The 26,701-nt window shown below is 39.2% G+C and overlaps 1 protein-coding gene across 4 annotated transcripts in view; it reads right to left on the reverse strand.

Annotated features, from left to right (window-relative positions):
- ATP6V1C1 (ATPase H+ transporting V1 subunit C1) overlaps positions 1 to 24,235 on the reverse strand; it is a 42,589-nt gene extending 18,354 nt beyond the window's left edge. For 3 of the 4 annotated variants that reach the window (XM_064588006.1, XM_064588004.1, XM_064588003.1), the window contains exons 1-3: positions 24,046 to 24,234; positions 6,981 to 7,151; positions 5,908 to 5,975 (exon numbers count right to left, since the gene is read on the reverse strand). In XM_064588006.1, coding sequence (XP_064444076.1) covers positions 5,908 to 5,975; positions 6,981 to 7,112 — 200 coding nt within the window. In that variant the 5' untranslated portion in view covers positions 7,113 to 7,151; positions 24,046 to 24,234. Of the gene's footprint in view, positions 1 to 5,907; positions 5,976 to 6,980; positions 7,152 to 24,045 lie in introns of all 4 variants that reach the window. The other variant, XM_045896126.2, reaches the window with a different exon arrangement.
- Between the last annotated feature and the right edge of the window lie 2,466 nt (positions 24,236 to 26,701).

Raw genomic sequence — 26,701 nt, forward strand, 5'->3', positions numbered from 1 at the left:
GAGGCACAAAAAAAAAAAAAAAAAAAAAAAATCAACAATCATTTTCAGGAAAAAGACCTATATTCCATGCTATACAATGAACACATTACATAAGCACATGAATCTGACCATATCTGTTCCCATTACATCTATCTGTATAATATAGAACATGGGTCATAACTTCTACAAATAAGGTTTTAAGGATAAAAGGGACCAAGATTTTGTTATATGTGAAGCTCAACTGAGTAACTGTACAGATTTAAAGAGACTACATGCAAAATGTTTATTAAGTCTGGAAAGAAAGTGATGGGAAACTAATGAGAAACATACATTGTATGACAAAAATGGATCAATGAATCTGACTGCAAGGACCAACAACAAAGGATGGAGGCTGGGAGCTAGCATTCACCACTTACATGCTTTCACTTAGGACAAAAGAGATCTGACAGGCAACAGAATACAAGCAACACTAATGATGAAGAATGAGGTCCTGTATTATTTATTCATTAACTATTTATTAAGCATCTACTACATGCAAGGAACAGTGCTAAAGAGAAACCATAGTGCCATAACTACTGAGGCACCTAGATATCACTTTGTCAATCCCTTCATTTTATATAAGTAAAGACGTTAAGGTATAAAGAGAATAAGTGACTTAATCACAAAAAGTCACAAAGTCACAAAACCAGCTAATGGCAGAGCTGGGACTAGAAACATAGTGTCTGTGGACTTTGGTGTTCTCTCTCCAGTTCCATGTCTGCCTCTGGACCCTGGGTGGGATACAAAAGTATACAAGACAAAAACAAACAAACAACACTAGTTTCACATCGAAATGGAGAGACACCAAAAGACACAAATGACTAAATACAAAGTAATCTATGGTTAAGTGCCAGCTGAGAATACCAGGTTACAGAGAGAAGCACAAAGGAAAAAGGGATCACTTCCAGCTACTATAATAAAAAAAGCATAATGACTCATGAGCAGGGCAATGAAGGACAGGAATGGTTTTGAAAGGATGATTAGATGGGAAGAAAGTACATTCTTGCTGCAGGGCATCCTTTGAGTCAAGATCAGGAGGGGCAGAAAAGCAAGGGCATTCAGAGGATGACAAGGGATCCACACTGCCCAGAGGGCTGTGTTGAGAAGGGGAGGTTAGGCTAGGAAGGTAGCCTAGAGCCAGACTGCAGATAGATAGCCTCTGATGTCAGACTTTAGAGAGAAGTGTAACATGGTCAAAACAACGCTTTGGACAATCTGAGGACCATATGCTCAATGGCAGGGAGGATAAACAGGTAGACAAATTAAGAAACTCCTGCAAGGGGCACCTCGGTGCCTCAGTCAGTTGAGCATCCAACTCTTGGTTTCGGTTGAGGTCATGATCTCATGGGTCCTGGGGATTTAGCTTGGGGATTTGTACACACACTTGGTATGTCTCCAAAATTCACTTATCCCTTCAAAGGAGACAAGGCATTATTCCCGTGTAATTTCACAAGCATCTTATAAACAGAACCATTTGCTATGAACACGCAAAAATGGCCATATGTTTACCGCAGAAATAGTTCAGAGTGTAGAATTGCCTAGTGTCAAATTTATACACCGAGTGTGTAATTCAGAACTTCCCAATCTCCCTGTGCAGCTCTACAAGAGTATCTATGTCAAAGTACACATGGTCACCTTAAAAACTGCTCTGATGATTAGATTACTTGATAAGTAAAAACTGTAATCTACTCCATATATCACAGTGTTCAGCCTTTAAAAACTGGAACATTTAAGTCATTAAGCTCCCATCTGTCAATTCTACCAAGGTCTAACAACTACAGGATTTTTAAATTCCTCATTGTTTCAAAAAAACTGACAAAGACAAGATTGCGTAACAGTGCAGAAAAGAACAGCAGACAAACTGCACAGGTAACTTTTAATTCCACAACCAAATGTACTACATTTAACCTAAATACTTTCCAGATTCCTCCCCTAAAAAATGTGAGCAAACCTTACACTACATTCAGGATATCCCAATGACAATTTAAGGAAAGACCAACAGCGCCAACGAGATGATTAATAAGAATCCAAATAATCACATTCTCAGGGACCTCCCTTCTTTACGTCTCTGGTGGTTATGACCTGAAACTATAATGAGGGGATGGGACTGTAGGGAATATAATCACCTCAGCGATGGCAACTACAAAGAGATTCCTCAAACTTTTTCATAATCAAGAAACAAAGAGATGTTCATACCATCAATATAGTGCTCTGAGAATATCATCAATACTTATTTTCACATTTGCCCTATAATGAATGCATGGAATTACTCACCGTAAAGTACTTTTAACTTTTTAAAGTTACTTTTTCTTTCATCCTTTCATTCTTTTTTTTTTTTTCAAGATTTTATTTATTTATTTGACAGAGACACAGTGAGAGGGAACACAAGCAGGGGGAGTGGGAGGGAGAAGCAGGCTTCCCGCTGAGCAGGGAGCCCAATGCAGGGCTCGATTCCAGGACCCCAGAATCATGACCTGAGCCAAAAGCAGGCGCTTAACAACTGAGCCACCCAGGCGCCCCCCTTTGACTCATTCTTATTGCCAAGTGCCTCGTCTTAAAACTTTTAATATCTCTTGCTTAATCTACTGTAAATGTGTCTGCTGACTTTTTTGCCTCCAATATTAAAGACCATCAGTACATCTGTCTATTTACTTACTACACGCTGCTATGTTAAAAGGTCTCTCTGCAACATAGCCTCTATTACCCAGAGACGCTGTATTATGGCTGTTCCATCAATAAAGAAAAGCCTAATAGCATACATGGGAAACCCTTCCAAACAGACTTCAAGAATAAGTTCCCTTAGAGCTTCAATCAAATATACATTTCTAAAATTCTCCAAAATTCTGTTATCTTACAAAATTGTACCTCTTTACCCAAACCCTAAGTATTTAAATGCTCTGTATTCCAAGAATCAAAGGAATCGTAGACTGGTTCTGCCAATTAATCAAAATGCAAAAAGTGTTCAAGGATCCCATATCCATCTTCAGCTGAAATACAGAGCAAGTAAGTATCAGGAGTGACTAAAACTGTGGTTTAGAAAAACTCTTTTACTGTAACTGAATTTTAAAAACAAGAGCATCATTATCTTCAAATAAATGGCATAACATCTTATGTTCACAGAACAAAGACTTAAAATTATTAAGATGGCAATATTCCCCAAACTGACCTACAGATTCAACACAATCCCCATCAAAATTCCAGCTGACTTCTTTCCCGAATTTTGACATGATGATCCTAAAATTCATATGAAAATGAAAGGTATAAGAATGGCCAAGAAAACCTTGAGAAAGAACAGAGAATTCACACTTTCTGATTTCAAAACTTACTACAAAGCGACAATAATAAAGACAATGTGGTGCTGGCATAAAGACAGAAATAAGGATTAGAAAGAAATATAAAACTGAGAGTCCAGAAATAAACCCTCACATTTACACTCAGTTGGTTTTCAGCAAGGGTGCCAGGGCAATTCAATGGAGAAAAAATAGTCTTTTCAACAAATGGTGCTAGGACAACTGGATACCCACATGCGAAAAAGTGAATTTGGGACTCCCTCACATCATATACAAAAATTAACTCAAAAAGGGGATGGAAGACCTGGGGAGCCTGGGTGGCTCAGTCAGTTAAGTGTCCAACTGTTGATTTTGACTCAGATCATGATCTCAGGTTTGTGGGATCGAGCCCTACATCAGGCTCCACACTTGGCCCAGTCTGCTTGAGATTCTCTCTCTCCCCCTGCTCATACTCACTCACTCTCTAAATAAATAAAATCTTAAAAAGAAAAAAAGGATGTAAGACCTAATGTAAAAGCTAAAACTATAAAACTCATGGAAGAAAATATAGCTATAAAACTGTGTCACCTTGAATTAGGCAATAGTTTCTTAGACATGATATCAAAAACAAAAGCAACAAAAAATAAATACATTGGATATCAAAATTTTAAATTTTATGATTCAGAGGCACCTGGCTGGCTCAGTCAGTGGAGCAGCGACTCTTGATCTCGGGGTTGTGAGTTTGCGCTCCACACTAGGTGTAGAGATTACTTATAAAATCCTTTAAAAAAAAATTGTGGGGGGCACAATGGGTGGCTCAATCTTAAGCGTCCAACTCTTGATTTCGGCTCAGGTCATGATCTCAGGGTCTGAGATGGATCCCTGCAGCAGGCTCTGTGCTCAGCAGGGAGTCTGCTTGAGATTCTGTCCCTCTCCCTCTCCCTTTGCCTCTCCCCACTGTTTGCATGTATGCACTCTCTCTCTCACTCTAAAATAAGTAAATAAATCTTTAAAAAAAAATTGTGCCCCAAAGGACACTATTAAGAAAGTGAAGACAGGGTGTCTGGGTGGCTCAGTCGTTAAGCATCTGCCTTCAGCTCAGGTCATGGTCCCAGGGTCCTGGGATGGAGCCTCGCATCGGGCTCCCTGCTCAGCGGGAAGCCTGCTTCTCCCTCTCCCACTCCCCCTGCTTGTGTTCCCTCTCTCGCTGTCAAATAAATAAAATCTTTTAAAAAAAAGTGAAGACAACCACAACCCAGAATGAAAGAAAATATGTATAACTCACATCTGATAAGTGACTTGTCTCTAGAATTATAAAGAACTCTTACAATTCAATAATAAAAAGACAAGTAAGACGATTAAAAAATGGGCAAAGGATCCAACAGACATTTCTCAAAAGAAGAAACACAAATGGCCGGTGTAAATGCATGAAAAAATGCTCAACACATCACTAATCTTTAGGGAAATGCAAACGGAAAATGCAATGAAATACTACTTCATATCCGCTAGAATGGCTATAATAAAAAAGATGAACAGTAACAAGTTTGTCAAGAATGTGGAGAAACTAGAACCTCTATACAGTGCTAGCGGGACTATAAAATGGTGCAGCCTCTTTGGAAAACAGTCTGGCAATTCCTCAAAATGTTAAAAATAGAGCTACCATATGATCAGTAACCCCACATAGGAATATACAAACACTTGTATACAAATATTCATACCAGTATTCTTATTAGCCAAAAAATGGAAATAAAGAACCTAAGTGTCCACCAACTGATAAATGGATTAATAAAATACAGTGTTACATGTACAATGGAATATTCTTTGGTAGTTAAAAAAAAAATTGAAATGGGGCACCTGGGTGGCTCAGTCGTTAAGCGTCTGCCTTTGGCTCAGGTCATGATCCCAGGGTCCTGGGATCGAGCCCCGCATCGGGCTCCCTGCTCAGTGGGAAGCCTGCTTCTCCCTCTCCCACTCCCCCTGCTTGTGTTCCCTCTCTCGCTGTGTCTCTCTCTGTCAAATAAATAAAATCTTAAAAAAAATAAAATAAAAATAAAAATAAATAAATAAAAATTGAAATATCAATGCATGCTATGACATGGATAAACCTTGAAACATGCCAAGGAAAAGAAACTAGTCACAAGAGACCATATACTGTATGATTCCATTTATATGAAATGTCCAAAATAAGCAAATCTTATACATATGTCAGAAAATAGATTAACGGGCAGGGAGTAAGGGGGGACAAGTAACAGAAGGTTTGTGATGGTGGAAGTGGGAGAGTGGTGAAAATGTACTGTAACAGACTGTGGCGATGGCTGCACAACTCTGTGACTATATTAAAAATTGCAGTACACTTCAAATAGCTGAATTGCATGGGATGTAAATTATATCTCAATAAAAATATGAAAAAGACAGTCACGATTTTCATACTTCAAACAGGTATATTTTATTGTATATAAATTGTACCTTCATAAAGATGATTTACAAAGAAAAAAGAAGTCATTATTTTCTAAAACCATTCCAATAAGCAGAGTATCCATGTGATAATAAGCCCAATGTCCAGTTAGCCTGATAACAGTGACTCTCATTTTGCTCTAGTCTATGTATGTAAGTACATTACCCTTCTACAAATGCATCCAGTTTAGCCAGTTCATCCGACAAACCAACCAAGACATCCAGTGTGCCAACCTAGGAGGGAAATAGACCATTTTACTACCTAGGTTTCATCCCCCCCACTTTTTTTTTACAAGGTGATACAACATCTTGATTTGAAGGGCCCTCAAATCTTAAGTTTTCCGTATTTTATTTCATAATGCACAAGTGTGGTTAAAAAATGTTTGTCAGACATTTCGAAGCTATTTATATGTGGAAGATAATCCTCTAATTCATGGGTACAACCACTATTTAAGATGTGCAGATTCCCTAATGGCAGGCCTCTGCCCTTAACCCGTGCTACTCAGCGACAGGTGGATCATCTGAAGTCATGGTTTACAGCAGCACCTCTTAAATAGGGGTCCATGACTATCAGTGTCTCAAAGCAATTCATAACTCCCCAAATACAATCTTAAGTATTTCTTAAATGAATGCAATGTATAAGTGCCTAAGTTAACCAGCAAAATAAAAGTATCATGATTTTTTCTATTCTGTAAAATTACTGACAGCCTGCTTCCCTTTGAGGCTGCCAGGTTACAGACCTTCAATAACTGTTAAATAAATTAATCACATTAAATAACTAGGTGAGATGTGCCAAGTATGATTAAAGAGGTACAAAGGTAAAACATTTACAACATTACTGAACACTATATCAATTTAATTAACAAAAAATCGGGTTCACTGTGAAATTTAATATATATTACTAAGATTTTTCACTTCTGAAGATCATATTTGTGAATGTAATATATCAAATATTTTCATAAGATTTCTCATTACAATTTATAGAAAAAGCACAAAAGTTTTTAAAAACGTTATCTCACTTTGGTTGTTTACTTCTAAAATCTCAATTTCCTCATTATTTAAAATCTGAAGATCAGAGAGAACAAGGTAAGTTTTCAATTATGCCAATGACTGGAAATGAGCTTTTTTTTTTTTTTTTTTTTAAGGAACCCAGCTATCTCATTTCTTCTAAAAGGTAAGCACAGACAACTGTCCTCTTCATGATGAACTCACACACTATTTTGCACCACGCAGTTTTACCTTTAAGTCAGGAATGTTAAACTTTGAAGCAATAGCAAGATTATTGTTCTTCGTAGTTGCTGCGTGCAATTTCTCCCAAGTTTGCTGACATGTTTTCTCCCCCGGAGCAGATATAAGCCAGAACTCAGTCATATTTGTTACCAAGTATTTTTTCCAAAATCAAGAGTGACTCTGAAAGGTAAAACAAAACAAACAAAAAATACCTTTAATACCATTTGTTCCTAAAGTATTTCAGAGTCACAGGATAAGATAATTATTAACCTGTTTCAAAACTAATCCAACACTGGCAGATGATCTCAAGCAAAGTCAAATTTACTTACCTGGAAGTAAATCCACATAAATGGTAAAAGGGGATTTATTTATGATACTAGAAAAAAAAAATGAGGGGCACCTGGGTGGCTCAGTTGGTTAAGCGACTGCCTTCGGCTCAGGTCATGATCCTGCAGTCCCGGGATCAAGTCCCGCATGGGGCTCCCTGCTCAGCAGGTAGTCTGCCTCTCCCTCTGACCCGCCCGCCTCTCATGCTCTCTATCTCATTCTCTCTCAAATAAATAAATAAAATCTTAAAAAAAAAAAAAATGACAAAGACCTAACACAGGAAGTATCTAATTTTTTTTAAGCTACAAAACATCTAAAATGGAATTACTCAAAGAAGTGAGACTACTCAAAATACTAGCTACCAACGGTTTCATTTCACAAAAGAAGTAGAAGAGTCACAAATTTACAGGTTTATCTTAAACTTTTAAAACATAAAACCAAAATAGGAAATTTAAAAACATGCATAACTTTTACCTTTGAGAAGGAATTGAACGAATGCATTTGAACAGTAGCCACTAAATAAATTTGTCATATCTGGCTTAGCAACTCCAACAAAGTTAGCCAAATTGGTCATTAACTTTAATCCATATTCAACCTAAAGGAATCTCCTCAAATCCCTGGCATATACTTAGTTACCATCAAACATTTATAAATTTGCAAAAGAAATCTCGCCAATTGGCCTTTTATGTAAAAATATGATGGGGGGGTAGTGATACAATCCCACTGGATCTGAGTGAGAGGCTGTGTGTGGATCCCCTTTCCAAAGAATTCCATTAAGACACAACCAACCCTCAGACGCCTGCGTGGCTCAGTTGGTTAAGCATTTGCCTTCAGCTCAGGTCATGATCTCAGGGTACTCCTACTCAGCAGAGAGCCTGCTTCTCCCTCTCCCTTTGCCTGCCACTCTCCTCTCTTCCTCTCTCTCTCTCTCTGTGTCAAATAAATAAATAAATAAAATCTTTAGGGCGCCTGGGTGGCTCAGTTGGTTAAGCGACTGCCTTCGGCTCAGGTCATGATCCTGGAGTCCCGGGATGGAGTCCCGCATCGGGCTCCCTGCTCGGCGGGGAGTCTGCTTCTCCTTCTGACCCTCCCCCCTCTCATGTGCTCTCTCTCTCTCATTCTCTCTCTCAAATAAATAAAATCTTTAAAAATAAATAAATAAATAAATAAATAAATAAAATCTTTAAAAAAAAAAAAACACAACTAACCCTCTTCTACAACCTCCCTTTTTCCTCCCTCCCTCTCACACGGAAAAACAAAAGTCTAGAGCCAAATGTATTCAGAATCTAAGTAGGTAAAGTATACAAACTCAAAAATGAAAATATTACCATACCATTATTTCCACTTTAATATGTCTTCATTAGAACCACCATAAACTTTCCTACTACCTGTGACTGTTGACGCTCCCCTGAATAGAAAATAACTACCTTACAAAGTTGTCCTGATAACAAAATCATATAATGAATGTGAAAAGACTTTGTAAATTTAAATTTCCTTTAAGATGTAAAGTATTATAGCTAATCATAATGGACTTTTATTAATTTCATGATTTCATTCAGCCTATTTTTAGAATTATAATTGAAGTAATCCCATGCAATTATTATACAACTGAAGTGCAGTGAACACAGATGCCATTCTATATATCTTTTTCCAATTTCTGCTTGTAGAGCATCTACTATATACCAGGTACTGTTGTAAATGTTTTCTACATTATCACGATCTTCCCAATACCTCTATGAGATACACATCATCCTCCCCATTTACAGATAAGAAATTCAGACAGGTTAAACTGGTAAAAATATAGATGGTGGTATTAAATGACTATCTCAAAAATTCTACTCTAAAATGATTTTTCCAGGGCGCCTGGGTGGCTCAGTTGGTTAAGAGACTGCCTTTGGTTCAGGTCATGATCCTAGAGCCCTGGGATCAAGTCCTGCACTGGGCTCCCTGCTCAGCCGGGAGTCTGCTTCTCCCTCTGACTCTCCCCTTTCTCGTGCTCTCTAATAAATAAACTAAAAAAAATAAAATAAAATGATTTTTCCAGCATTAATAATAAAGATGCATTGAAGAGCTACACTCTCTCAAATGATCAACAAACTAAGCACAGGCTTGTTAGTGATGGCAAGCCCAGACAAAGCATTTAGTCTGGCCAGAAAATAGTACAGCTTAACTGGCCATCCATGGAAGGAAGCCACTCAGAGCACCAAGTTCTAAAGAAGCCGTCCAGAGATAAGCTTTGACTTGAAAACAAAACCATCACTAGACTACCTGAGAAACTTCAAATGTTAAATTTTAAAGCTATTATATAAATATCATTCTACCCATATTCTTTTCCAACTTAATTTTTTCATTCAACCTGTTTTTGGACTTATTCATGGTGATCCATATATGTAGTTCATTCATTTTAATTGCTATAAGGTATTTTATGAATAACCTAAAATTTATTATCCATTTTCCTCTGGAAGGATAGTTACATTTTACTTTTTTGCTATTATAAACAATTTTGCAGTGAACGCTTGTGCATGTCTGTTTTTGTGAAAGAATTTCTGCAGAATAGAAGTAAAACTGCTGAATTGAGTATGATCACGTGGTAGGCTGTCTTCAAATATGGAGGCGACAAGTGTTTCCATGCTCCAATGCAATGTGACTGTCACTCCTCCCATCAAAAGGTGGATTCTATTTCCCCTCATCTTGAATCTGGGCTGGTCTTGTTACTTGCTCTGACGAAAACTCAAGGAAGCCACACTATATGAGTTCAGGGCCCAGGCTTCAAGAGGCCTTGCAACTTCCACTTCTGTTTCTTATGGTCCTCAAACCACCATGGAAGGAAGCATGTAGTCTAGTCTAGTGGAAAATAGGCCACATGGCAGAGAAACAGCAACACTAGGGCTGATAACCAACAGAAACTACGGAATAGCTGAGTTTCTTGAAACTTCCAGCATAGTGAATGTTCCAGCTGAATACAGCCCCATCAATGAGCCCAAGTGAAACAAGCAGAAGAAGCACTGAGACAACCCACAGAATCAGGAGAAATAAGAAATCACTGTTTTAAGCCCCTAAAGTTTGGGGTGGTTTGTTATATATCATGAGATAACTGACAAAAACCATCATCAACTTTGCTGGGTACTGACAAACTGTTCTCCAAAGCAGTTACCAACTGAAGTTCCCACACAATGGTATAGATTGTTCATAAATATGTATTTACAGAAAATACAGAAAGGAGCAAGGTGCTTCAGCTATGTATTTAAGATTTATTTAAAAAAATATCTGGGGCATGAGTGTTGTTGGAGTGGGGGGTGGGGTGGGAGGGATGGGGTGACTGGGTGATAGACACTGGGGAGGGTATGTGCTCTGGGTAAGCGCTGTGAATTGTGCAAGACTGTTGAATCTCAGATCTGTACCTCTGAAACAAATAATGCAATATATGTTAAGAAAAAAAAAAAAGAAGAAGAAGAAGAGGGTAGCGGGAGGGGAAGAGTGAAGCGGGGGAAATCGGAAGGGTAGACGAACCATGAGAGACGTTGGACTCTGAAAAACAAACGGGGTTCTAGAGGGGAGGGGGGTGGGAGGATGGGTTAGCCTGGTGGTGGGTATTGAGGAGGGCACGTTCTGCATGGAGCACTGGGTGTTGTGCACAAACAATGAATCATGGAACACTTCATCTAAAACTAATGATGTAAGGTATGGGGATTAACATAAGAATAAAATAAAATAAAATAAAATAAAAGTTTGAATAGTAAAAAAAAAAATATCTGGGGCAAATATGGCAAAATGTTAATACCTGTTAAATCTGGGTAGTGGATACATGGATATCTGTCAATCTGAAATATTTGAGCTTTTCTGTATACTTGAAATATTTCAAAATTATTTTAACTGTTGGGCGCCTGGGTGGCTCAGTTGGTTAAGCGACTGCCTTCGGCTCGGGTCGTGGTCCCGGAGTCCTGGGATCGAGTCCCACATCGGGCTCCCTGCTCGGTGGGGGGTCTGCTTCTCCCTCTGACCCTCCCCCCTCTCGTGCTGTTTCTCTCTCTCTCTCAAATAAATAAATAAATAAAATCTTTAAAAAAAAATATTTTAACTGTTACAAGAATATAATTACTTTATGATAAAATAAAACAGAATACTTAGCAAATTTATAAAAATTATAATTTTAATGACTTTCAAATGGAATATCTGGAGAATAAAGTAGCCTTGTTACTACGCTAATCCTCCAAACACAACTTTTCTGTTTTAATACTAGTAAAGATGCTTTCAAATCTGTTTATGTTATGACCAAGTATAATAATATATTGAACAGGAAACCTTTCTGATGTTTTGGAATTTTTAAAAAATATTTTAGGGTCGACATATTCAGCAACTCTAATCACATAAGGTTGTAAAGGTAAGAGCTTGGACTACACACCTATATTAACTACAGGATCCATCTCAGTAAGTTGCTTTTTAAATTAAACTGCTGATGAAATGTGGTTCTATCTCCTGCTTTCCTGTCATTGCCTAATCCTGTTCTCTACTGTACCTGGGTCACCTCACCTAAGCTGCTCCAACCCTGCTATCTTTTCACTTACCTTTGGCCACTTCAGCTTTGGCTTTTCCCTATCTCTGGTCTCCTCCATCTAATATTCTTAGACTTATCAAATCTAGCTTTTTTTTTTTAACCCAAACACCAATTACAGGACTACCTTGAACTTTAAAATTCTTGATTGATTAGAGAATCCAATAATATCTTTCAACCTCTTTTTTAATAATCCAGATCTTCTACGTGATGGTAGTTTTTGGAAATCTGAGGTTTTATTATTATTATTTATACAAATGGTTCCGTTAAAGTATATCTGATGACATTTTATACCTCCTCTCCCCTCAAAAGAGCAGGTGATTAAATCAATTAAGTTCTTCCTAAGATTTTAAAATTATTCAAAATGTACCTTCTTCAAAGACTGTAATAATATGAGCTACTACAGTAGATGTCACTATCATACCATTTAGAGTTCTAGAAACTCTTTTTCATCCAACAGGTTTCCAAAGTATTTCAAGAAATAAGGAAAAGGACCCCATTTCTTATCTATAAATACCTGCCCTACCCTATTTCACTGAGCTTTTATTAGGATTAAATGAAATAATGTCATAATAGTTCTAAGCAAAAGTAGAGTCTAGTAATGTCTAGGAAACGGGTGCCAGGCTGGCTCAATCAGTGGAACATGTGACTCTTTATCACAGGGTCCTGAGTTTGAGCCCCACGTTGGGTGCAGAGATTACTAAAAAAAAAATAAATAAACTTAAAAAAATGTCTAGGAAACTTACAGAAAGTACTCTAATTCCATCTTTCAACTGGAGACTTCTCTAGGGCCTGTTTGGTGATGGGGAGGAAGAGGTGTCCTCTATGTTTGGTACTGTGTTAGACACGTCTCCCATGCTATCTCATTTAATTCTCAAGACAGCCCTATGAATTAAGCAGTAATACCTGAAGAGGTTACTAATTTACCAAGGTTACATAAGTGGCAAATGGGGTTCAAATCTCACTGAGTTTGACTGTAAAGCTATGTTCTTTCTACTGTGTCATGCTAGAAGAAAATGTTCTGCACTCAGACCCACCTGAGCTCTCTCCTATTTGGAGAGATCCACTTGTAACCTTAAACCCTTTTGTCCTGTTTCCTTCCAGGCTCCGAGGAACCCATAGGCCCAAGGAATTCTGCTAGATAAAGGGACCTGATCTGAGCTTCCCTTCCCTTTTTGTTTCATCCAGGATCATCACAATTTCTAAAACAGCAACACCCAACATCGCAGACTATCCTAGCTCCTAGAAGGAACAATATTTCCAAACAGAAAAGCAAAATAAATAAGAGATTCAAAAGACCTGGAGACAGAATTTAAATTAAATTTAAAAAGAGACCTTGATTTCAGAAAGAAAAAAAGCACAAACTTTGGAGTCCATAATAGTTAAAATCCTAACTAACTATATCCTCTCACTAGTTTCCTCATCTGTGGAATACTACAAATCTCTTCACAGAGCTGTTGGAAGGAGTCAACAAAACGATGAATGTAAGAAATGCCCATGAGAACAGCCATCAGTAAATCTTTTGCAAAATCCGTTTTTCTCTGTTTCTGAACAATGTCCACTGTTATCCGGTGGACACAAGTCACATAAAAGATATTTCTCCTTGAGGGGCACCTGGCTGGTTCAGTTAGTAGAGATGTGACACTTGATCTTGGGGTCACTGAGTTCAAGCCCCACACTGAGTGTAGAGCTTACTTAATTAAAAAAAATTCTCCCTGAAATTTAAGAAACCAGTTCCAGATAAAATTTATCTTTGCAGATGAATACACATATGTACATTTTGGGATCAGAAAATGAAATCCATATTGCTAAAAACATTTCCCCTTTTATCTTAGCTGTATGGAAAAAGAGTCAAAATTGGGTGTCCACTGGTTATCTTCTCATTAAGAACCTAGACACTTCCACCTCCTCTGAACGCTTCAAATGACTTCTGTTTTTATTCCTAATCATTTCCCTTTATTTCATCTTAAATATTGGAATTCAGGCATAAATACAGACAAATCATCTGTAAACAAAAGAGAAAATTAAAAGGCACTCCAATCAAATGTTGGAGTTCCTCAAGACTCAGATCTAGGTCTAAGTCCCTCTGCTATATGTGGGTATAAATGTGTGTATACAGGGCGCCTGGGTGGCTCAGTCAGTTAAGCGCCTGACTCTTCATTTCAGCTCAGGTCATGATCTCAGGGTCGTGGGATCAAGCCCTGCAACGAGCTCCATGCTCAGCCAGGAATCTGCTTCTCTTTCTCTGCCCCAACTCCGACTTGCGCACTCTCTAAAATGGTTTTTTTTAAATCTTTAAAAAATTTTTTTTAAATGTGTGTATAGTTTTTCTCTTGAAGATATTATCTATACTCAAGGAAATTCCAGGCTAGATGCTAAACACTCTCCCAAATTTTTATCTCCAGCCCAGGCCCCTCCGCTGCATCTAGAGCTGTACCCAACAAGCCTCCTCAACTAACTAGAAGATGTCTCCACTTGGATGTCTCCAAAGCACCTAAAACCCAACATTTCTAGTCAAACTCATAATCTCTTCCCCAAAACCTTGTCCTACTCCAGTGTTCCCTGAGTTAGTACAGGTGGACCCCTGCAACATTAGACAATCAGAATGTCAAATGTCATCAAGATAACGGCCAATACTTATTAGGCACTTCCTATTTGCTAGCACCAGTCAAAACACTCCATACATATTAACTCAGTATGTTTAAAACAACCTTATCAAATAGGTAGTAGTTACAAATGAAGAAACCAAGGCACAGAAAGTGCCTCATCTATTAGGAGATATATAACATGTATCATATATCATGATTTGCTAAGATGATACCATATATCATTATATGCTAAGAATGAAATGTATTATATGCTTTCATAGCACCTCCTTTTCAGTATTTCCCTGAGGGACACTTTTTATTAATGTCTTTTTTCCAAATAAACTTCCCCTTGGAGTAGATAGAAACCATGACAGTTTTTGCTCACAACTCAGTATCCTCAGTACCTGGCACAGAGGCCAGTATGTAGAACCTCAAAAAGTATCTGATGAATATTTTTTTTTAAGATTTTATTTATTTGAGAGAGCGCATGCGCTCATGAGTGGGGGGAGGGGCAGAGGGAGAGGGAGAAGCAGACTCCCCGCTGAGCAGGGAGCCCTACAAAGGGCTCCATCTCAGGACCCTGAGACAATGACCTGAGCCAAAGTCAGATGCTTAAATAACTGAATACTCTTGAATGAATAAATAACTGTGAGGATTAAATGAGATAATACAGTTAAAGTACCTGGTTTATAACTGGTTACCTCCCTTCACTTCCCCTGTATTTTTTAAAATCAACTTTACTGAAATATAGACAATAAAATGCACTCATTATAAAAGTACTGTTTAATGCATTGACAAACGTATACACCTGTGGAACCACCACCACAACCAAGATTAAAAACATTTCTGTCATCCCAAAGCCTTCCCTCACACCCAATCCCAGTCAATTCCTACTGCATTGCCAGCCCTGGACAGATGCTGATCTGCTGTCACACTATAAATTAGTTTTGCCTGATCTAGAAGTCCACTGTAAATGGAAAATACATTATATATTCTTTGTATCAGACTCCTTTTGTTCAGCAGATCTTTGATATTTATCCATATTGTGGGTATCAGAAGTACACTGTTTTATGCTTACTATTCATTACATGAATGTACTACAGTTGGCTTATTTATTTGTCTGTTGATGGACATTTAGACTGCTTCTGGTTTGGGGCCATGGACAACAAAGGTGCTGTGAACATTCCACTACAAAGCTTTCTGTGAAAATATATTTTCATTTCTCTTGGATAAACATCAAGAAGTGGAATTCCTGAGTCAAATAATTAACATATACTTAACTTCATAAGAAGCTGCCAAACTGTTTTCCAAAGTAGATACATTAACTAGGTATGCAAGTTCCAGTTGTTATACTGCTCACCAACACTTAGTGCTGTGAAGTGTTCAATTCTGCTAATTTACCATTTTTCTTTTATAATATATGCTGTGGCATAAGAAAAATTTGCCTACTCCACAGCTTGGACTTCACTGAGCTTCTTCAATCTGTGTTTAGTTTTCATCAAATCTGAAAAAATTTCATCCATTATCTTTTTCAATTTTTTTTTCTGCTCCCCTTTCCCTTCTTTTGAGACAAAAATCACATGTTGAACCCCCAACATTGTCCCACACGTCAAAAAGCTTCTATCCATTTTTTTCAGTTGTTTTTCTATGCTTCAGTTTGGGTACACTCTTGCTCTATATTTTAGATTGCTGAACTTTTCTTTAGAGTATTCTGCTATTCATCTCATAAAGTGAATTTTTCACCTTAGATGTATTTTTCAGCTTTTTAAGTTCCATTTTTTTAAAAGTAGGCTTCAAAGCAAAGCTTGACTGTAGTTATGCTGTGAGCACAACAATGAAAATGTATTGCTTTGGTAATAAGGGGAGAAATGTTCACTTCTGTTTAAAAAACAAAAACAAAAACAGGGGCGCCTGGGTGGCTCAGTCGCTGGGCGTCTGCCTTCGGCTCAGGTCATGAGCCCAGGGTCCTGGGATCGAGTCTCTCCCACTCCCCCAGCTTGTGTTCTCTCTTGCTATGTCTCTCTCTGTCAAATAAATAAATAAAATCTTTAAAAAAAAAAATTAAAATAAAAAAAAAAACAGCGCCTGAATAAACATACCATACATTCATACACGTATAATTAATTTGGAAATGTATGACATGGTAACATGATTGATAAGATATAAATTCATTTTAAAGCATTAAGAAGATGTAACTTGCCATTATTAATATCCCCAGTATTGCTAGTTCTATATTACAGAAATGATTTCTGTTCTGTGGCACTTAGAAACCCTATATATCAACCTACTTTTTGCATGTTTTCTATGGCAGGTTATAAACTTAAAAAGTGAAAAGCAATATGAAATATGAAATCAAGTACAGAACAAAACAAAATCTGAGTAAACTCTTGCTGGGCTCAAGAAATGCAAGTTTTTATTTAATTTATGAAGGACAGAATAGAGAGGATTTTAAATGCCCTATATAAACATAGTGGGTGGCTTTGTGACCACAATGTAGAGTCCTGATTCATTCCCAAAATATCCCCTTGAAAAATTTTTCCAGGTCTAAAAATATTGGTGATAGAAGGCTGTATAACTCACAGAAATGTATCTCCTAGTTTGCTTCTTTCTTGGAAATAAAACTCAAATCTGCCAGTCTTCACTGTCATCACTAGTGTCCTCGTCTGAGTTTTTCTGCCTTACCTTCATAATCTTCCTGAACTCTTATCAATCTTGACCTCAGGCCTGCCTGCCTTTAGTTCTCTTCCTACTTGCCTCTGCTCAGACAGTCCATTTTGCACAAAACTTCTCTTCCTGTCTTAACCAACTCAAACTTTCCTTAACAAAAAGGTTTTCCCAACTAAGCCTCACCATGCACTAAATCCATTATTATAATCCCAAACCAGTATGTTCCCGTCAGTATGTTCTCCTTCAACCCGTTTAAACCCATGTAATTAACTGCATTAAAGCAGACATCTATTTGGTGTTTTGTTACGTATCTCTTGCTTGACTATAACTGTTTTCAATTTAGGGTCATATCATTCATGTCACCAAATGTTGTAGGTGCTTAAGTTTTCAGAACTGTGGTAGGATCTAAAAGCAAAACAAATAAAATGCACTCCCTATCTCGAAGGAGCTTACAAACACGTGCACACAGGTCTGTGTAAGTAAGTAGGTCTCTGTGTGCTGATAGGGGTGGGAGGAAAACTTAATGCAGATGACAACACAAAAAAGAAAAATCGAGGCAGAATACATTGGAGGGGCTCCTGGGTAGTTCAGTCGATGAAATGTCTGACTCTCGATTTCAGCTCAGGTCATGATCTCAGGGGTGGTAGATGAAGCCCCAAGTCAGGCTCTGTGCTCAGGGCAAAACCTGCTTGCGATTCTCTCCCTCTCTCTCTCCCCCTGCCCCGCCCCCCTGCTTTTGCATGTGTGCATGCACATGCACTCTTTCTCTAATCTTAAAAAAAAAAAAAAAAGACTACATCGGAGCACAAGAGAAACACTGGTCCAATTTTTAAAATATTATTTTGTCTGACTGCAATAAGGGTGCTGCTTAAAAAAAAAAAAAGTTAACAATTATTTTTCAAAACGGGATAAAGGAAAGGAGAGAAAGGAAAACCTGGGTACAAAGCTCTGTTTATTTACTGTGTCAACCCACTACTGGGAATTTGAAGGTTGTAGATTATTTTCCTACCACAACTGACTTGAATATAAAAAACAGTAAAGCAATAACCATCACAACAACATAAAAGGTTAGGATAATAAGCTCAAAAAGAGACCTGCTGGCATCTCTTCTTGAAAGTGTGAGCCCTTGGGCGCCTGGGTGGCTCAGTCGTTAAGCGTCTGCCTTCGGCTCAGGTCATGATCCCAGGGTCCTGGGATCGAGCCCCGCATCAGGCTCCCTGCTCAGTGGGAAGCCTGCTTCTCCCTCTCCCACTCCCCCTGCTCGTGTTCCTGCTCTCGCTCTCTATCAAATAAACAAATAAAATCTTTAAAAATTTTTTTCACAATAAATTAAGACTGAAGGTGGTTTACGTGCAAAACAACCTCCTTTTCAGTACTTGAAAATACCAAGTTTACTAAAGTGGCCTATTTCAACAAGCTCAAGAAACACCTCAGATGTTAGTGAAATATCAATCACACAGCCTTCCAACTGCGATACATCAACTTTTAAGAGAATTCATCAATGCAAAAGATTTACCACAATCCATTCATTTTAAAAAGTTGCCACATCCTACCCCAGAAACTGTTAACACCATACAAATAAAAAGCAAGAACAACTATTTCCTCTTTGAATGATAAAATTCTACCCTTCAAAACAGAAGCATCTTAATTGAGATTGTGGGAAGGGCTTACTGGTAATAAAACTTGTTTAAAAGTTTCCAATAACTAAAAGGGGAATTTTACCTTTCAAGGAGTAGTTTCATGATTCATACAGAATGAAATTTTGAAACTGTCAGAACATACACCTTCTTTAAATAAACCTTGATTTTTGCTTTTTGTTTTCAACTGACATATTTAAAATTGCTCTATAATCCCATTACAGATTACCTGAATTTCACGCCATAAATACATTTAAAGATGGAAGACAATTTTATCTTTAATAGACATATTTTATAAACTACCATCTTTTTAAAAAAAGATTTGAGAGAAAGGAGAGCACATGCGCACATGAGCGAGGGAGTGGGGGGTGGGCAGAGAGAAAGAATCTCAGGCAGACTCCCTGCTGAGCACAGAGTCCAATGCAGGACTCAATCCCAAAACCTACGAGATCACGAAGTGAGCGGAAATCAAGAGTTGGATGCTTAACTGACTGAGCCACCTAGGCGCCCCTAAACTACTATCTTTTTATTTCACAGTTGGCTAAAAATAAATTTGTAAAAGCCAAGCCTTAACTTTTACATAGCTATCAGTCATAAAAACTGAAATGTGGGGGGGTAGGGGAGAGTGGAGGTGGATGGTGTTAGGGTGTCTTAAGGAAAATATCTTGTAATTTCTAGTAAAGCTAGATGAAGACAGGAGGGCATTGTACACCTATTACTGAAAGTAATCATCAGGACCTTCTGAGCTCCCAGAGACTTCCTCTCTGCCACAGGCAACTCAGCAATGACCCAAGGAACAAACAATTCTTTCCATGCCAAGGGAATCCCTGGATCTACACTCATGGCTCCCAAAGTGTTACTTCCCTTTTACTTTGGGCTGGTATTTTATAACAGTAATTGGACCACAATATCACATTCCACCAGAAGTGCTTATATCTCTAACACAATGTAGCCTGAAATTCATCAAGTTACAGACTTAAAACAAGTTAGTTTTTCCCAGTTCATCACTCCAGTAAGCTTGAGATTCTGTTTATTGATAGTGACAACCACTTACTGAATATGCACTATGTGATAAGCACTTCAGTATGCTATGCAATTTTGTGTTTAACTTCTTCAAAGATGTTATTACCACTCCCACTTGTAGATCAAAGAACAGTTAATGAAATTATCTGCCCAAGATCACACAGCTAGTGACTATACACATTTTACATGCTAGTTTATTAAAATACTACTCTTAACTTCTATACCCCCAACAACTAACAGTGCCTGTCACTTAACAAGCACTCAAATATCTGTCCAGCAAATGAATGGTAGCACCACATGCAAGTGTTTTGTAACCAAATGGTATCTCTCTTCCCCAGGAGGAGTTTGGAAACGTATGGGAACATTTTAGATCGTCCCAACGTGGAGGCTACTAGCTGCATTTAGTGGATGGGGACCAAACAACAGACCGTCCTGTCCAAAATGCCAGTAACACCCATACAGAAACATTAAGCGATAGCCTGGTTCATAACGAAAACCCTTCATGGTAAAGTTAATCCAACTGTTAATCAGTTTAGTTTATAAATAACTTCCTATTCACTGGTAGTTTGCTTAAAAATACACTAGTTTCTTTTTATAAAACACCATTTTTGCACTTACCTGGCATTTCATTTTCATATATACACACAACTCATTTTAGATAAAAAGCTAATGCTCTTTTATCCTCTGATGTAACCAAAGCACCTCTCCTCTACTGCTCACCTGGCTCCTTTTTGAACTCAATAAATGTATAGCAGATTTACACAGTGATATAACATTAGAAGTAGATTTACCACTAGAAAATAACTTTGCTTCATTATCAAGAATATAGTTTGAAATTTCTGGTTCCAAGGCTCACTCGTGTCAATAAGAAATTTTAGAATGCCCTGGGTCATCGCCTGAGCTATCTTTCCAAGGGCACTATAGTAATGGCTTCTACTATGTCTTTTTTTTTTTTTTTAAAGATTTTATTTATTTATTTGACAAAGAGAGAGGGAACACAAGCAGGGGGAGTGGGAGAGGGAGAAACAGGCTTCCCGCGGGGCAGGGAGCCCGATGCGGGGCTCGATCCCAGGACGCCGGGATCACAACCTGAGCCGAAGGCAGACGCCTAACAACTAAGCCACCCAGGTGCCCCAGGCTTCTACTATGTCTTTAAAATGTCAATGAAATGGGAATCTAACATGAATTAGTTTACAACGAAAATAGCATATAATTTCACATCAAAAGGGTGAAAAAGACTGACTTCTGCAGACAGATCAAAATATGTACAAGAACAAAATTTAACTAGGAGATACTTGTAGCTATCCCTAAACAAGTTCAATAGGAAGACTGCTTCGGAACCGGTGGACTCCAAGGAGATCCTTCTGCAAAGGTTTATTCTGGCATTCCAGTTTTGCTCTTTGGCCAATGGAATTATTTCATGAGTTATGGAAATAATCACAGAATAAAATTTTTGAAGCTCTAAATTTTCTTTTTAGGTTGTAAAAGCCAATGTAAATGAGATTCCTAATATTGATATGCCAAAAGTTAAAAACAAGTATCTCCTGCCCAGTTCTAAAAGCAGAATTACATTAACTACCTAGCTCTCAGCATTTACTTCAGTCAGATCCCGAGTACTGTTTCCTTAGATTTTATCTAGTCCCTGCAAGATACACCAAAAGAGAAGAAGATCCGGGAGTTCTGAGACACAACCCCAAGGCCCGGTCTTCAGCACAACTTGAGACTTGCTTATTGCCAAAGAACCGTGATTGACAACCTGAGCACTGTGCACTCCACTTTGTTGCTTATTATCTCCTCCAGCAGAACTGTAAATTGACTAGCTTTACCCAAGCTTACAGAGAAGCAGTTTTTAAAGCACTGACCACCACTGCCAAATCCCTTGAAGGTGTCCTACTAGAAAAAGTACACCAAGAGTGCTAACGTGCTGAATCAAAGATTACAACGTACTTCAGCCAACTCATCCTCTCTAGATGTGATTATGGGTAAGTATTATGTAGGTAATCAGCAGGAACAGGACACCAGCAGTCAGCACACTGTGAAAGTTCTGCCAGACTGAGACAAACCTGTTTCTAGTTCCAAGGTTCTAGATAGGTTCCCATCTATAAAATGAAATGCATTTTCATCTACTCTCTCTCAAAGATCTGTGAGAACAAAATAAACATGAAAGTTAATTGAGTCTACCCTGTTACTACTATTCAATAAAAGGTATTCTGGAGAGTAACATTACCAAAGGATAAGTCTGGAAGGCCAAAACAGATTTTTGCAAAGGAATCTCCAGTCACCCACCAAATGATTCAGCCTCCCCTGTCCTCAGGACTGCTTAGGGGGTAGTTATAACTACCCTCAGTGAAGGGTCAAAATAGAATCTAATCATTCTTCCCCTTCCCCAACTCCTTAGCTCCTCTGAAAGTGAATACTGTTAAACCTTCTCCTTAATTCCTTAGTGGAGAGAGAAAGTATCCTGCCTTCAAGTCCTTCAGTGGCTCTCCATTTCCTACAGGAGGAAACTATTAAATTGCTTTGCCATCTCTTGGCAGGAATTACAACAATGACCTCATGAAGTGGTTTCCCCTCATTCAGTTTTGCACCCTCCACATTCCCAACAAAATTTTATTTTTAAAAACCACGTCTAACTCAACTCTACTGCCTATCATCTTCACTGGCTTCCCTTTGCTTTTAGGATAAAAGCCCTGCTGGGCCTGATCCCAGCTTTCCCCTGCCTGCCTCTCTCACATAGTTCTCTGCAGATTCAACCCTGCTAGTCCTCCTACAATGTCTCAAAAGCTTTATTCCTCTTCACATCTCAGGGCACTGACATACGCTGTTCCTTCTGTCTGGAATGTTTTTACTCACACCTTCACATCCTTTTTAGCCGCTTTTCAGATACCAGTTTGGAAGTCATATGCTCCAAAAGCCTCCTTTGAACTTTCTATAAAGACCATGTCCTTTACAAACTCTCTCACACCACTGTTATTCCTTCCAAGCATATTTCACACGTGCATAATTATTTATTAAGACCCATCTCTCCTCCACTCCACTGGAAGCTCTAGGAGAGTGATCCTGTTTTCTAAACCTTCACACCAGCATAGCACTTGGTATATAGCTCAATATATATCAGTTGAATGAATGAGTAAATATTCAAAGTCTTCATTATCTGATCCCAACTTTATTTTTCACTTTTCTGGAATCCAAATACACCATAAACCTGGGCTTCTGACTCCCCTAGGAGTACTCTTTCTTTTCATCTTCAGGCCTTCAAATCCTGTGCCTTTCCCTGCCGAGAAAGTTCTCTTTTCTCTCCACCTGTTCAAATCCTACTGGCTTGCAAAGACCCAACCCCCGTTATCTTTCCTCCAGGATACTTCCTGATTAGTGTCAGTTCATACCTCTGTCCTGCTCCACAATTCCAAAGCACTTAGCAATTTTTTTGATAATTACATTAACCTCATAGTACTTCAATGTGTCATGTGTGTGTGACTTATCTCCCCAACACTGGTGCGAACTCCTAAGGCTGGACTGTTTACACCCCCACTCCTGCACTCCGAGAGCAGTGCTAAGTACTGAGCTCTCACTGAAATACTTGATCTTTCCCTAACATACCAGATTTTTCCTCCGAAAAGAGTATCAGCTTCTCTTTACTCGTTTTCTCAAGTGATTGAATTTACCGTATGTGACTCTCCCCTCAAGTTCCTTTTCGGGGATTTCTTGCCTACCCTTCCCCCATTCTAATAAAAAAATGGTTTGAGTTCTCTGGATTCTTGTTCTTTCCCCTGCCTACAAAGACCCTGCATCCTCTGTGAGAGTCCCCTGCATGTAGTGAGGGGCTCCTAGACCCTTTAAACTGCCATCCCCGCGCTACTCACAAGCGCGTAAGCCCAGTGAGGGCTTCTGAGCTCGCTGTGACCTCACACACACCACCCCAGATCCTCATCTGGGCCACTCTATCACATTTCATCCCTCTAAATCAAGGGGCGTGGATTCGCTCCCCGCCCCCCTTGCAAGGAGAAATGTCCCAGACCCGCAGTGTTTCTCCTTCCTGTCTCGGCTATTCAGTACCCCCTAGGGCCATTTCTTTTTCCCTTCTTCCTCTTCCTTAGAAACAGAACCCACGCCCAAGGTTTCAACGAACCGACGCAGAGAAACCAAACACAACCACCCAGCCAGCTCCAACGCCACAGCCTCGGCCCCTGCGCCCACCCCCATCCCTCCCAGACGGCGACCGCACCGCAAGGTTCGGCCTGGCCAGGACTCCCCATCCGGGGTAACCATCGCTCACTGACCCAGGAAGGTGTCAAACGACGAAGTGGCTGCACTAACAGGTACGGAGGCGGACAGCCTTGCAGACGTTAACGGCTCAGCGCTCCATCCCTCCCGGACCTAAGCTCCGGCCTCACGGCTTTCTCGACCCCAGCGCCTACAGAGCAAGTCACGTGCCAGCCGGAGCAGTCAGCTGACCGCGGCGCGCGCCGCTTCGCCTACGCGCGCGCCACTGCGCAGCCGCAGCTGCCGTCGCAGCCGCGACCTCCGCGGAGGGGCGGGGCTGGGAGGCTCTCCGGGGAGCCCGGGAGACCCGGGAGGGCTGGCGGCCGCCGTTCCGGGGTGTGGGGGGGTTGCCGCCTCTTCCAGCGTCCTGGCGCCGTCTGGTCCGCCCCCTGGTCCATCCCTAACGTTATCCCACTGTTTGAGATTTCTGTGGGTCAGACTGTCTCTAGCCCCCTACACAGGTTACTCCACTCGGGGTTTTTTTCAGACAGCCCCGTTTTCTGAGTAACATCCTTAATAGTTTACTTCGGCTGATTCACATTTTCCTTCTAGTCCACTTCCAGTTAATTCCATAAGTGTTCCTGGAACGTTTACTGTGCACTAGGCATTCTGCTAATTTTTTTTCAGGGTTTATCTACCAGAGCGAATCACTCCTTGCCATGAGAGGGCACGTTATCTAGTTTAGGCGTATGTGTGGCGTGTGATAAACATCACAATAGTTGAAACCACATTACATAATGAGAAACCATGAAAGGTTTCAGAACAAAGCTATGGACAGGGGAAAAAGCATATCCTTTGAGAGGAAGAAGGTAGCAGGCCGCTCTTTTAAACCCTGCATATTCCATTGGCTTGGGAAAATAAGGGGGGGTTCTAATTTAGAGTATAGTTTTAGAAACGGTAGAGAACTTTGGGATTTTCTAATGTAGTCCTTTCAGATTTACAGATGAGGAAAGTGAAGAATCAGAGGTCAACAGAGCTGTTTAGCACAAGAGCATAAACATACCTCGTTTTAAATCCTCGTTCTACTACTATCTGTGTGACCTTAGGCCTCTAAAGTTCAGCTTCTTCACCCGTGAAATGGTGGTAATGATACACACCTTTTAGAGGTATTGTGAGGATTGAAGGAAGTATGCATTTAGCACAGTGGCTGGCACATAGAAACACCCAGCAAATGATCACCAGGATTACTGTACATTACAGGACCCAGGTTTTCTGAGCTATCCCATGCCTTTTCTGCTCTTGGGTCCCTGTAGAAATTCAACACAAAATTTCTTAAAGCCTCAGTATTAAACTGGACAGAAAGTAACAACCAACCAAACTATCCCCAACCTGATATTTTTCACCAATTCTGAATGAAGTTCAGGCAATTCCAACAACCAGTTCTATAACACAGCTTTGGAAACTTATCAGGAATTTCAAAAGTTTTATCTGGCTTCACAAAAATGGGCCTAAAAGCAATATTTTATTGGCTCTGTACTGTCCAATGAAACTTTCTTCAATGATGGAAATGTTATTCTGTCCTGTTGATATGGCATGCACTAGCCTTATGTGGCTACTGAGCACTTGAAATGTGGCAGTGTGACCAAAACTGAATCTTAAATTTTATTTCACTTTAATTAAAATTTAAATACACACAGGAGGTTAGTAGCAACTGGTTTGGACAGTGCAATTTTAGGGTCTGCATTTGAAATCTTTTGGGGTTTTTTGTTTGTATGTGGCCCTGAAGCAGAATTCTCCTCTCAGTTTCTTAAATTTTAAACTCAAGTGATCCACTTCTGTCCTCCTGACACTTTCCAATGTTTTAAACACCATGTTATACTTGAGAGGCAGTGTAATGTAGTGCTCAATAAATGTTAGCTCTATTACTAGGTCTAGCATATCTCATTCAAAAATCTAGCAAGCGTATTTAATATAAGCAGGGCATGATTGCTTCCTAATGCTTCTAATAGTAAGAGAATATGCTTTACAAAAAGAGAGGAAGCTCACTTTTCTATACTACACGTAGGAGCGTGCTAATATGTCAGGATGCCCAGCAGGCATGCCACACTTTTCCCTCCATTTCCAAATACCTACATACTCCCCACGAGGAAGTACATTTTAAGCTTAAAGGAACTGAAAAAATGCATAGAGAATATCTATTTTTTCCTCATATTTTTTAAGGGAAAAAGATAAATGTTTTAATTAAACAAAGTGGGGGAAGTATTTGAAACTAATAGCACAATAGAAATCAAAATCACTTCACCCTCCTATAATATTTAAAATATCTTGAAAGTTGGTACTGGCATTCCCCTGAGGAAAGGAATTGTCCTTGCTTAGGAAAATGTCTTGATAAACTAGCAAAAACCAAAGATAAACTGAGCTTGGGTAAATGGAGACAAACCAAGACATAACTAAACTAGTTTCCAGATTGGAAAGAAACAGAACTGGGGTGAAGAGGTGGGAGGAAAGCATAGGGAAGTGAAGGGAAGAGAGAAGAGAAAGGAAGCAACATGATAAAGAGCTTACAAAAACAGGAGTGCTTAGAACTCCATTTGAGATTGCTGTGATGTAAATCTTTTGCCATCTGCCCAAGTTTTTAATAAAGTCTAAGTTCAGATGCTTCATACAAGCTTTTATTTTGTAGAAATTTCTGCTCTCAGGTTACATTACATAAAGAGCTCAAACAAATGGATA

The sequence above is a fragment of the Mirounga angustirostris genome, unplaced genomic scaffold, assembly GCF_029215605.1.
Source record: "Mirounga angustirostris isolate CCGP_5_RB_7025 unplaced genomic scaffold, mMirAng1.0.hap1 SCAF_4, whole genome shotgun sequence".
In the NCBI taxonomy this organism is placed as follows: Eukaryota; Metazoa; Chordata; class Mammalia; order Carnivora; family Phocidae; genus Mirounga; species Mirounga angustirostris.